General features: G+C 40.5%; 2 protein-coding genes across 6 annotated transcripts in view; both read left to right on the top strand.

Moving 5' to 3' along the window:
* The window catches only part of LOC145468404 (uncharacterized), a 37,814-nt gene extending 30,746 nt beyond the window's left edge, over positions 1 to 7,068 (top strand). For 3 of the 4 annotated variants that reach the window (XM_081452104.1, XM_081452105.1, XM_081452103.1), the window contains 2 exons: positions 1,291 to 1,390; positions 6,291 to 7,068. In XM_081452104.1, coding sequence (XP_081308230.1) covers positions 1,291 to 1,357 — 67 coding nt within the window. In that variant the 3' untranslated portion in view covers positions 1,358 to 1,390; positions 6,291 to 7,068. The remainder of the gene's footprint in view (positions 1 to 1,290; positions 1,391 to 6,290) is intronic. The other variant, XM_081452106.1, reaches the window with a different exon arrangement.
* LOC145468406 (uncharacterized) overlaps positions 1 to 12,836 on the top strand; it is a 116,004-nt gene that overhangs the window by 24,756 nt on the left and 78,412 nt on the right. The window lies entirely within an intron of this gene.

The following is a 12,836-nucleotide window of genomic DNA, read 5'->3' as shown; positions in this document are numbered from 1 at the left end:
GATTGATTGATAAAAGCATTGGTGGAAAGTGCAGAAGATAGTCTAGAGTCTTTAAGAGGTGGCTTCAAGAATGCCTTCTGTTGCTAAGCGTAAGACTGAAGTGAACAGAGGTGGTTAAGAATGGCAATGTACTGCTCATTTTAGAGGACAGCAGAGGGGATTTTCAAGCAATGTGGTGTAATTTTTCGAATCAATAGCAACGTAGTTATGTGAACTAATTGAACTTTGTGGAATCGGAAGTGTAGCTGCGCTCATAAGTTTCTAATTCTATTTGTTGTCATAGTGTAACAGCTGTTATTGTTTTGAGGCGAGGGGGATTGTTTCTGTTGTTTGTTTTATTGTTCTCTCAAAGGGTATCAAGCCATTGATTTGAGACCTTGCAAGTAGCTGCTACATGACCCTGTGAAATCGTCCATTTCTGTAGAATCTCTATATTTGAGTTTGCTTAAGTTATAGAGGAAGCTAAAAGACATTGAGTGTGGTTCCATGTGGGAGGGACATTTCTTTCAATGTTTTAGTACACAATTCCATACTATTTGTATGAGATGTCATACCAAAATGATTTGGGATGTAGCTAAGAGCCGGCTTGAGCTTATTTCACCACCTGAAAGAAGGCTTATGAACACCTGGAATTTCACTAGAAATAACGATGTGGGTTAACTTTTAACTTGATCTTCAGTTCTCTTGCTTCCATCACCTAATTTGTGTAGATTGTTTAAGCTTACATGTAAACTGTTTCTTGCAATTTAGGTGATGAGGGAGTCTATAGAAAAGCAAAAAATGCTTGAATCTGTAGATCCCTAACTAGAAATAAGGAGCCAAAAATTTAAGCCTAGACTTGTTAATGAGCCAGCTTGGTTATTTCTTAGCTACATCTCTGAGTGCAGAACCAACATTGAAAAATTTTATGCTGTGATGGTAAAAGCTAACATGGCTGGGAAAGTAAAGGCTGGATAGGTTAAATCCCCATATCAAGCTGGACATAATTAGTTAATTGACTCCTATTCTGGGCCCTGCCTGAGACGAGAGAGAAATTTTTGTACAAAATTTAATATAGAATTTTACAGTTCCAGATTTACTCGCCCCAAGGAAAGTTGTTGGAAATTCTAAGGAGGAGGAGGGTTTTCAAAAGCAAACATGTTCAAAGCAAAGTATGAAGCTAAGCTGGAATTTCCATTGGAGCTGGAAGTTTCAAAACAAAAACCCTGTAAGAGGCAAATGGGCATTTTCTGGAACAACACAATTTTATTTTTTAGCTAAATCCGTATGCTGTTCTTTTTTTTTTTTCAGGCAAAGAAGCTGGATGATAAAGTTTAAACTGACAATATTCCCAAAAGGCACAGCCATGAGCAAGTGAACAGATGGACTGAAGGAGGGCAAAGATGAACAGGTGAGCTTTAGTTCAAGTAACAGTTGCTTTGGATTGTTGCAATGCTGTAATCTACCCTTCGAAGAATTATATTCTTGTGGAACTTAGAATTCAAGAAAATCCTTCAAATTGCCCAGGTTATTCATTTTTTTGTAGTATTAGTAGTAATGTAGGCTGAATTTCAACAATCTCCTTGAGTTGCACACTCCAGAAAAGAACACTAATGCCATCTGGCCATGTCATGTCACTGTTTGCTTTGATTATGCATTAAGTAAAACAAGTTAAGGCCTGCATTCAGTTTTTGAGGGCAAGATCACTTGAAGAAAGATTATACTAGGTGCAAAATTTTTTTACTGTCAAGTTAATCTGAGCTAACTGACTTGAAATGTGTGAGCTTATAATCAATTTCCAGCAACATTCTTAATGGTACTGTCCTGCTTTATGCTAGAGGAGTTCAAGATAATTTACGGCTCCAAAAAAATTTACTTTTGATTGAAACCATTCTAGTCTGCAACAAAGGTAGCACGGAATGCAATAACAATCTAGAATTAATGAAATGAAATGATACTGATTCGAAATGGACCTAATAGGAGCAAAAAAAGGCTGTCTTGATGTCTGATGACTATTCTAAAGTTGTGCACCATGTCCACGAATGTCATTATCAGATGGACTTTGACAACGTCCGATAACTTTAGGGAGAGACCCTTAGTTCTTTGAAGAGGTGGAGGGGAGGGGGTGGTGGCCAAGTTTTTTGGGCATGATTTTTTTCTCTCCCTTAGGTTGTACATGATGTTTTTTTTTGGCTGGCAAAAATTTTTTTTAGCATCAAAAATAGGACCCAGATAGTAGAAAGCACGTACTCGATTTTTTTTTGCCATAGCTCCCCTTGCGCGATTTTTTGAGTTATTATTTTTTTTGTAAAAAAAAAAATACCTCTTAGTCGGCGCGTCGGGGTATATTATGGACGGGTCAATGGATGAGTGAGTGAGTGAGTGAGTGAGTGAGTGCGTGCGTACGTGCGTGGTATGTATGCGTGCGTGCGTGCGTGCGTGCGTGAGTGAGTGAGTGAGTGAGTGATCTATGTATGTCACACCAATCAGATTGGCTCTACTATAAACAGCCAATCAAATTTCTTGTTGTAAAGGTAAATGGTATGTGAGAAGATTTGATCCCGATACAGTTTTTAAAAGAGGAGGAAGTATTGATATATTGGGCTTACTTCGACATTTTCTGTGGGTTAGGTTAGGATTTTGTGGGCGGGTTTGATAGTCATTTGCAACTGGATAATCAGTCAAAGAAACATAGTGTTTGGCATATAACTACGAGCATGGAATAAAGGTTGAGCGTTTCCCATCATATAAGTTTTTGAATTGAGTCTACTATGTTTAAGATCTGATGTGAATGAAAAACAAGTTGATGTGGTTTCTATGATAGGATCAATTGTATTTTAGGTTCAAATCGTTTGCGTGTTGTATTGATACCGAAATATTGCTGCAGAGTCCGTAATGAATGTGCCAGGCGTGTCGTCAATTTCAGCATCCATTAAGTTTCACCGTGAAAAGCGAAGAGACTACGATTAATTTCGTCAAGAGAACAAAAAGATATTATTCTGTTTAATACGACTTTACAATTATAATGGGTTCTTGTTTAGTACTGGAATGAGAAGGTACGTTTTAATGAAACTAAATCTCTTCTCTTCAATGTTATCAGGGTTTTCGCTTATTCACATTAATAACCAACACGAATTTTAGTTGAAGAAAAAGCAAATTATTTTTGTTCAAGATAAGTTAAGTGAGGTATATGAAGTCTTGAGCGTTTTATTGTAATAAACACAAGGACTGCGGTAATTGAAAAATAAAGACTGAGGTGTATTTTGCCGGTTTGTGATTTTTAGTCCGGTTTGGAGCGGAATGTGACAGTTACATACATACATTGGGTTGTTTTAGAGTGCATATTGTTCAGTGTGATGATGGCTAGTTATGAACGAGATAAGCCTTGTGTTTTGAAACAGTCCACGAGTTAATAGTATGCAATTGGCACGAGATATTTTTATTTTTAGTTACAAAGGTAACTTGATACTTTTGTTTTTCACAAGGAGTAAATTCAATTAGAGGTCACGAATTGTCCCTTCTAGTTCTTAGGACATGTTTTAAAGGAGACGAGACTATTTAGATCTGAAACAGTTCTAACGTTTACAATAGTAAGTGCAAGTAACGATTGTTTTGTTCTTGTTGCATGCAAATATATTTTATTTGATGGGCATTTTATGACATTCTTCTCAGTCCGATATTTTTAAAGGTAAAAAGTATGAAAACTGTTCAAATGTTCTTTCAAAAATGCGTGGCACCAAGTTAAAGTACAATTTAATTAAATCAGACTTTCAGCGTGTCAGAGAGGTTTTTTTCTCTTTCTTTCTATTTTCGGTGAAGTAGTGTTGTTGCGTTGTGTCGTGTAAAAGGATAAACTTACGACTCGTATAAAATGCGAAAAGTTCTCTTAACTTGGGTATTTTTGAGCAAAAATCCTTCTTGGGGGTTGGAAGGGCTATGTGATCGGTGAGTGAGGGAGTTATGCGTGTGCGCGTGTCACACCAATCACAGTGTGGGTTGTATCAAAGAGCGAATCAAATTGCTTGTTAGAAAATAAGATGGTATCTTCATTAATCTGGAGACGTGTCAGATTACTGTAGTTTGTTCAGTCAAACATTTTATGGCTTACTATTTAGTTATCTGACCATTACCGATGTAACATCGTATGTACATCATAAATTCCCAGTTTCTTTCTTGCTGTACATCGCAACCAAAGAAAACTTGTCAAATTAACTAAATCAGTACTGTAAACAGTTCCATGAATGCCCTCCTATCTCCAAGACGTCACAAAAAAAAATAATTCTTGCACGCCTTGCGTGCCTATGTTTTTCCAGCAGTTTTTGTTTCGTTTCCTCAGAAACGAAACGGGATTGTTTTCAGTTCAGGGGTGAACTATTTACATAGTGATTTGTAATATCCAATCAGATTAAAGTTCATAATTGTTAATGTAAATACGGCAGTTAAATGAATTTGCTTTCCATGAGTTCTCGTAGCTCAGTAGATATAGCGCCCGCCTTGTGTTCGGGAGGTCATGGGTTCGATTCCTGTCGGGGACTCAGAATTTTTCTTTGTCCCATGCTCGTGTCATGTTGATTAATTCACCTTCACATTTCATTACCGAGCTTAAAATTCACCATCTTTATTAACTTATCACTATTTTTATAATAGTTTTTAATTAGTTTTAATCAGTATTTAATTTGTGATTTTTACCTGATATTAGCGTTGTTTAGTTGTTAGCTTCTCATTAGTTATTAGGTGGAATACCTGTAAACTAGCCCTAAAGCTAAGCGTATATCCACGTTAAATAAAGCATTCATTCATTCATTTATTCATTCATTCAAGTAGAGACACTGCCACACTACGCGATTTGTCCACCAATGCGATATTTTAAGCCGATGGAAGCAGTTAGTTTTGTTTAGTTCAACAAAGAAATGGTTCTGTTTTCCGTTTCAGAGTGATTTATTGACATAGTGGGTATGAATGTTATCAGGGTAAACGCTTGTAATTCACAAGGTAAACATGTTCAGCAAAAGTAACTTCTCGAAACTAAATTTTATCAGTTCGTGACACGGAAAGAAAAGGAAATTAAAATGTCATGCAGGTACAAATAATTGGCGACTTAAATGTTCCTAAGTCTTACTGAAGTGATGTATTTTAGAGAAACGAAGATATCTGTTTTCGTGCTTGATTTAAATGTGATTAAGATCACAACCACGGCGACATAATTTTGGTCAATCAGAACACGTGTCAGGAATAACAATCCCGCCCCTTTTCTGTGGCTGCTTACGGGAAAAGAACATGCATTTAATTTGGTGCGTTTGGACGATACTACAGATACAATATAGTGTGGAAGGTAACTTATTCATCATATTGCAATTTAATTAACCTTGGTATATTGCAAAATAGGCACAATATGGCTGTTTTATGAGGTGTTCTTCATATCGTAGGTGTTGACAATTTCCAGATTTAGTTGAATTTCTCTAATTTTCCGCCACAATTCCAGTAGCTTTACTTCTTAGAGCGCGCTTTTAAAAAATAAGAAAATTTGTATTTCGACATACCGCTGCATTTCAAGAGCTGGTTTCCATGAAAACACCGATAGCATTTGTATTTTAGCTTCATAATATTTAAGCGAAAGTGGAGGAATAATTGCACAGCTGTCGTCACACATGAGGCATCCTTTTTGAAAAAAAAAATAAACTGCGTCACTGACAACGAAACGTAGAGTACCGCATCCATTCGAATAAAGGACAGTTCGGCACAGAAATGGAAAAATTATACGTCAGATGCTTTTGCCTCTTAGCTTTATTTGGCCTCACACACAATACTTTGACTTTCTGAAAAATTTGGCAGGGCTGTGCGGCCCGCTTCCCAAAGCACTTACCCTATTAAGACCAACGTCTGCGATTTATCTAACCTATTTATGGCCTGACCCTTAAATTAATACCCTGTTTCAGACCTGCCACAGTTCTCTTGTACAGAATGATGTTAGAGGTATTGTGAATGGCTTTAGTTGCTGGTCGTATCAACAATGATGAAAAGAGTAGCTTCTAAAAAAACATACCTAATTCAAGACTAGAGTGCAAAAACCATACCCAGTTTGAGACCAAAATGACCAATATCGATACCCTACTTCTGACTAAAATGTCTTAAAAAACATGTCCCTCTGTCGCTGGACACACCTATATAGCCGATATAAGGGGGCACCCCCCTCCCTAGGGCAGAGTCAAAGTGAAGTATCACAAGTAAATACATTTCGAAGCGCGTTGACTGTAATAACTGATACACGTGTAGAGAACTTAAATTAATTAGCCCTTTCTCTTTTACTATAGGTTCAGTACTAAACCTCACCTGGACGAAAAACCCCAGGCTCTGGCAACTGAGCAGATCAGTGCAGGGTACGAAGTTCCCGGTGTTGTGGTCTGGTCTCTGCCCATTGTGCTGATGAAATGCTCGGAGACATTAGCTGTTAAAGCTACTCTACAATCCGAGGGTAAATAAAGTATACTACTACTACTAGTGCGGTGCAAAGCGACGCATTAGCACATATCCCCCTCACCCCAGGACTTCTCATGCACAAGATATCAAAACCCCGGCCTTTCTCAGACTTTGAATATCTTTGCGGAAACGAAACAATATTTCTTTCTGAGAAATAGCTTCTTGTTGCTCCTAAGTAAACGTTCAAAAATTTTTCCTCTATTCATTTCACAGAGAACCATAGTCTTCTCGAATTAGTTTAGAATTCCCAGCGCTGGGAAATATCACCCAAGTTCCTGGAAATAATGCCAAAGCTGTCAAAATAACGCTGCACGCAGGCCGGTCGCGGCCACTTTCTAGTCATAGCCACTAAGGGAGTTAACATGTCGGCCAGATTGCTCCTAAGTAAACCTTCCAAAATATTTCCTCTGTCAATTTTACTGAAATCCAAAGTCTTCTCGAGTTAGTTTAAAGTCCTTAGGGCTTTTCAATATCGCCCAAGAGTCTGGAAATCGGCCCAAAGTTGGTCAAAATCACCCTGCGCGTAGGGCGGTCTCCGCCATTTGCTAGTCATAGTTACTAAGGGAGTTAATATGTCGGCCAGAATACTCCCAAGTAAGCGTTCAAAACTATTTCCTCTGTCCTTTTCACTGAAAACGAAAGTCTTCTCGAATTAGTGTAGAGTCTTTGGGGCTGGGAAATATCGCCCAAGTTGCTGGAAATCGGCCCAAAGTTGGTCAAAATTGCCCTGCGCGTAGGGCCGTCTCGGCCACTTTCTAGTCATAGTCACTAAGGGAGTTAATATGTAGGCCAGATTGCTCCTAAGTAAGCGTTTCAAATTTTTTCCTCTGTTCGTTTTACTGAAAACCAAAGCGTTCTCGAATTAGTTTAGAGTCCCTAGGGCTGACAAATATCGTCTAAGTTCCTGGAAATTGGCCCAAAGCTGGTGAAAATCACGCTGCGCGTTGGGCAGTCTCGGCCACTTTCTATTGATAGTCACTAAGGGAGTTAATATGTCGCCCAGATTGGGCATAAGTAAGCGTTCAAAAAATTTTCCTCTGTCCATTTCACTAAAAACCAAAGTCTTCTACAATTAGTTTAGAGTCCCTATCACTGTTAAATATCGCCCAAGTTGCTGAAAATCGGGCTAAAGCTGGTCGAAATCACGCTGCGCGCAGGCTTCTCTCGGCCACTTTCTAGTCATAGTCGCTAAGGGAGTTGATATGTCGGCTAGATTGCTCCTAAGTAAGCGTTCAAACATTTTTCTTCTCTTCACTTCACTTAAAATCAAAGTCTTCCCGAATTAGTTTAGAGTCCCCAGGGCTTGGAAATATCGCCCAAGTTGCTGGAAATCGCCTCAAAGCTGGTCAAAATCACGCTGCGCGCAGGCTTGTCTCGGCCACTTTCTAGTCATAGTCCCCAAGGGAGTTAATATCTCAGCCAGATTGCTCCTAAGTAACCGTTCAAAAAATTTTCCTCTGTCCACTTCACTGAAAACGAAAGTCTTCTTGTATCAGTTTAGAGTCCTTTCAGGTGGGGAATATTTCTCAAGTTGTTGCAAATCGGCCTCAAGTTGATGAAAATTACGCGGCACGTAGGCTGGTCTCGGCTACTTCCTAGTCATAGTCACTACGGTAGTTAATATGTCGGCCAGAATACTCCTACGTAAGCGTTCAAAAATATTTTCTCTGTCCTTTCCACTGAAAACCAAAGTCTTCTCGACTTAGTGTAGAGTCTTTGGGGCTGGGAAATATCGCCCATGTTGCTGAAAATCGGCCCAAAGCTGGTCAAAATCAGTCTGCGCGTAGACCGGTCTCGGCCACTTTCTAGTCATAGTCACTAAGGGGGTTAATATGTCCGCTAGATTGTTCCTAAGTAAGTGTTGAAAAATTTTTCCTCTCTCCATTTCACTGAAAACCAAAGTCTTCTCGAATTAGTTTAGAGTCCGTTAAGGTGAGAAACATCGCCCAAGTTCTGGGAAATCGGCTGAAAGGTGCTCAAAATCACTCTGTGCGTTGAGCGGTCGTGGCCACTTTCTAGTCATAGTCACTAAGGGAGTTAATATGTCTGCCAGATTGTTCCTAAGTAAGCGTTGAAAAATTTTTCCTCTGTCCATTTCACTGAAAAGAAAAGTCTTCTTGAATTAGTCTAGGGTCCGTTAAGCTGGGAAACATCACCCAAGTTCTGGAAAATCGCCTGAAAGGTGCTCAAAATCACTCTGTGCGTTGAGCGGTCGTGGCCACTTTCTAGTCATAGTCACTAGGGGAGTTAATATGTAGGCCAGATTGCTCTTAAGTAAGCGTTCAAATATTTTTCCTCTGTCCATTTCACTCAAAACCAAAGTCCTCTCGAATTAGTTTAGAGTCACTAGGGCTAAGAAATATCGCCCACGTTGCTGGAAATCGGCCCAAAGTTGGTCAAAATGACGCTGCGCGTAGGGCGGTCTCGGTCTTTTGTTAATCATAGTTACTAAGGGAGTTAAGATGTCGGCCAGATTTCTCCTAACTAAGCGTTCAAAACTTTTTCCTCTGTTCGTTTCACTGAAAACCAAAGCCTTCTCGAATTAGTGTTAGAGTCCGTAGGGCTGAAAAATATCGGGTAAGTTCCTGGAAATCGGCCCAAAGCTGGTGAAAATTACGCTGCGCGTAGGCTGATCTCGGACACTTTCTAGTCATAGTCACCAAGGGAGTTAATATGTCGGCCAGATTGCTCCTAAGTAAGCGTTCAAAAATATTTCCTCTGTCCATTTCACACAAATCCAAAGTCTTTTCGAATTAGCTTAGAGTCCTTAGGGCTGTTAAATATCCTCCAAGTCGCTGGAAATCGGCCCAAATCTGGTCAAAATCACGGTGCGCGTTGGCCGGTCTCGGCCACTTTCTAGTCATATTCACTGACGGAGTTAATATGTCGGCCAGATTGCTCCTAAGTAAGCGTTGAAAAATTTTTCCTCTGTTCGTTTCACTGAAAACCATAGGCTTCTCAAATTCGTTTAGATTCCCTTAGGCTGAGAAATATCGCCGAAGTTTTTGGAAATCGGCCCAAAGTTGGTCAACATCACGCTTCGCGTAGGCCAGTCTTAGACACTCTCTAGTCATAGTCACAAAGGGAGTTAATATTTTGGCCAGATTGCTCCTAAGTAAGCGTTCAAAAATTTTTCCTCTCTCCATTTCACTGAAAACGAAAGTCTTTTCGAATTAGTTTAGAGTCCCTAGAGCTGGGAAGTAGCACCCAAGTTGCTGGAAAAAGGGCCAAAGCTTGTCAAAATCATGCTCTGCGTAGGCCGGTCTCGGCCACTTTCTAGTCATAGTCGCTAAAGGAGTTAATATGTCTTTCCCATTGCTCCTAAGGAAGCGTTCAAAAATTTTTCCTCTGTCCATTTCACTGAAAACCAAAGTCTTCTAGAACTAGTTGAGAGTCCCTTCAGCTGGGAAAGATTGCCCAAGTTTTTGGAAATGGGCCCAAAGTTGATCAAAATCCCGCTGGACGTAGGCCGGTATAGGCCACTTTCTAGTCATAATAACTAGGGGAGTTAATACGTCGGCCAGATTGCTTCTAAGGAAGGGTTCAAAAATTTTTCCTCTGGCCATTTTACTTAAAACCAACGTCTTCTCCCATTAGTTTAGAGTCCTTAGGGCTGCAAAATATCGCTCAAGTCCCTGGAAATCGGTCCAAGGCTGGTCAAAGCAGTGTGCGCGTAGACGGGTCTCGGCCACTTTCTAGTCATAGTCACTAAGGGAGTTAATAATTCGGCGAGATTGCTCCTAAGTGAGCGTTCAAAAACTTTTCCTCTGTCCATTTCACTGAAAACCAACGTCTTCTGGAATTACTTTAGAGTCCGTTAAGCTGGGATATATCGCCCAAGTTCCGGCAAGTCGACTCACAGCTGCTCAAAATTATTCTGTTCGTTGACCGGTCGTGGCCACTTTCTAGTCATAGTCACTAGCGGAGTTAATATTTCGGGCAGATTGCCCCTAAGTAAGCGTTGAAAAATTTTTCCTCTCTCCATTTCACTGAAAACCAAAGTCTTCTCGAATTAGTTTAGAGTCCCTAGGGCTGGGAAATATCACCCAAGTTGCTGGAAATAGGCCCAAAGCTGGTCAAAATCATGCTCTGCGTAGGTCGGTCTCGGCCACTTTCTAGTCATAGTCGCTAAGGGGGATAATATGTCTGCCACATTGCTCCTAAGTAAGCGTTCAAAAATTTTTCCTCTGTCCGTTTCACTGAGAACCAAAGTCTTCTAGAATTAGTTTAGAATCCCTTCAGCTGGGAAATATTGCCCAAGATTTTGGAAATCGGCCCAAAGTTGATCAAAATCACCCTGCACGTAGGCCGGTCTCCGCCACTTTCTAGTCATAGTCTCTAGGGGAGTTAATACGTCGGCCAGATTGCTCCTAAGTAAGCGTTCAAAAATTTTTCCTCTGTTCATTTAACCGAAAACCAAAGTCTTCTCGAATTAGTTTAGAGTCCGTAGGGCTGGGAAATATCGCCCAAGTTCCTGGAAATCAGCCCAAAGTTCATCAAAATCACGATGCACGTAGACCAGTCATGGCCGCTTTCTAGTCATAGTCACTAAGGGAGTTAATATGTCGGCCAGATTGCTCCTAAGTAACCGTTCAAAAATATTTTCTCTGTCCATTTCACATAAAACCAAAGTCTTCTCGAATTAGTTTAGAGTCCTTAGGGCTGGGAAATATCGCCCAAGTTCCCGGAAATCAGCCCAAAGACGGTCAAAATCAGGCTCCGGGTAGGCCGGTCTCCCCCACTTTCTAGTCATAGTCACTAAACGAGTTAATATGTCGGCCAGATTGCTCCTAACTAAGCGTAAAAAAATGTTTCCTCTCTCCATTTAACTGAAAACCAAGGTCTTCTTGAATTAGTTTAGAGTCCCTTCAGCTGGGGAATATCGGCCAAGTTCCTTTAAAACGGCCCAAAGGTGATCAAAATCACGCTGCACGTAGGACGGTCTTGCCCACTTTCTAGTCATAGTTACTAGGGGAGTTAATACGTCGGCCAGATTGCTCTTAAGTAAGCGTTAAAAGATATTTCCTCTGGCCATTTCACTGAAAACCAGAGTCTTCTGGCATTAGTGTAAAGTCTCTAGGGCTGGGAAATATCGCTCAAGCTCCTTGAAATCAGCTCAAAGCTGGTAAAAATCACGCTGCACGTAGGCCGGTCTCCGCCACTTTCTAGCCATAGTCAGTAACGGAGTTAACATGTCGGCCAGATTGCTGCTAAGGAAGCGTTCAAAAATTTTTCCTCTGTTCGTTTCACTAGAAACCATAGCCTTCTCGGATTAGTTTAGAGTCTCCTGGGCTGAGAAATATCGCCCAAGTTCCTCAAAATCAGTCCAAAGCTGGTCAAAATCACGCTGCGCGTAGCGCGGTCTCGGCCACTTTCTAGTCATAGTCTCTAATGGAGTTAATATTTCGGCCAGATTGCTCCTAAGTAAGCGTTTAAAAATATTTCCTCTGTCCATTTAACTGAAAACCAAACTGTTCTCGAATTAGTTTAGAGTCCGTTAGGCTAAAACATATTGCCCAAGTTGCGGGAAATCGGCCTAAAGCTGGTCAAAGTCACGCTGCACGTAGGCCAGTCATGACCACTTTCTAGTCATAGTCACTAAAGGAGTTAATATGTCGGCCAGATTGCTCCTAAGTAAGCGTTCAAATATTTTTCGTCTCTCCACTTCACTGAAAACCAAAGTGTTCTCGAATAAGTCTAGAGTCCGTAGAGCTGGAAAATATCACGCAAGTCCCTGGAAATCGGCTTAAAACTGGTCGAAATCACGCCACGCATAGGCCAGTCATGGCCACCTTCTAGTCATAGTCACTAAGGGAGTTAATATATCGGCCAGATTCCTTCTAGGTAAGCGTTTAAAAATATTTCCTCTGTCCATTTCACTGAAAACCAAAGTCTTGTGGAATTACTTTAGAGTCCCTAGGGTTTTTAAATATTGCCCAAGTTGCTGGGAATTTGTCGAAAGTTGGTCAAAATCACCCTGCACGTAGGGCGGTCTCGGCCATTTTCTAGTCATAGTCACTAAGGGAGTTAATATGTCGGCCAGATTGCTCCTAAGTAAGCGTTCAAAACTTTTTTCTCTGTCCATTTGGCTGAAAACCAAAGTGTTCTTGAATTAGTTTAGAGTCCTTTCGGCTGGGAAATATTGCCCAAGTTCCTCCAAATCGGCCTAAAGTTAATCAAAATCACGCTGCACGTAGGCAGGTCTTGGCCACTTTCTAGTCATAGTTACTAGGGGAGTTAATAAGTCTGCCAGATTGCTCTTAAGTGAGCGTTCAAAAATTTTTCGTCCGTCCATTTCACAGAAAACCAAAGTCTTCTCAAATTAGCTTAGAGTCCCTTAAGCTGGGAAATATCGCCCAAGTTCTGGGAAATGGGCTTAA

The sequence above is a fragment of the Orbicella franksi genome, chromosome 14 (genome assembly GCF_964199315.1).
Source record: "Orbicella franksi chromosome 14, jaOrbFran1.1, whole genome shotgun sequence".
Classification (NCBI taxonomy): domain Eukaryota; kingdom Metazoa; phylum Cnidaria; class Anthozoa; order Scleractinia; family Merulinidae; genus Orbicella; species Orbicella franksi.
This window is presented reverse-complemented; position numbering and strand designations above follow the sequence as displayed.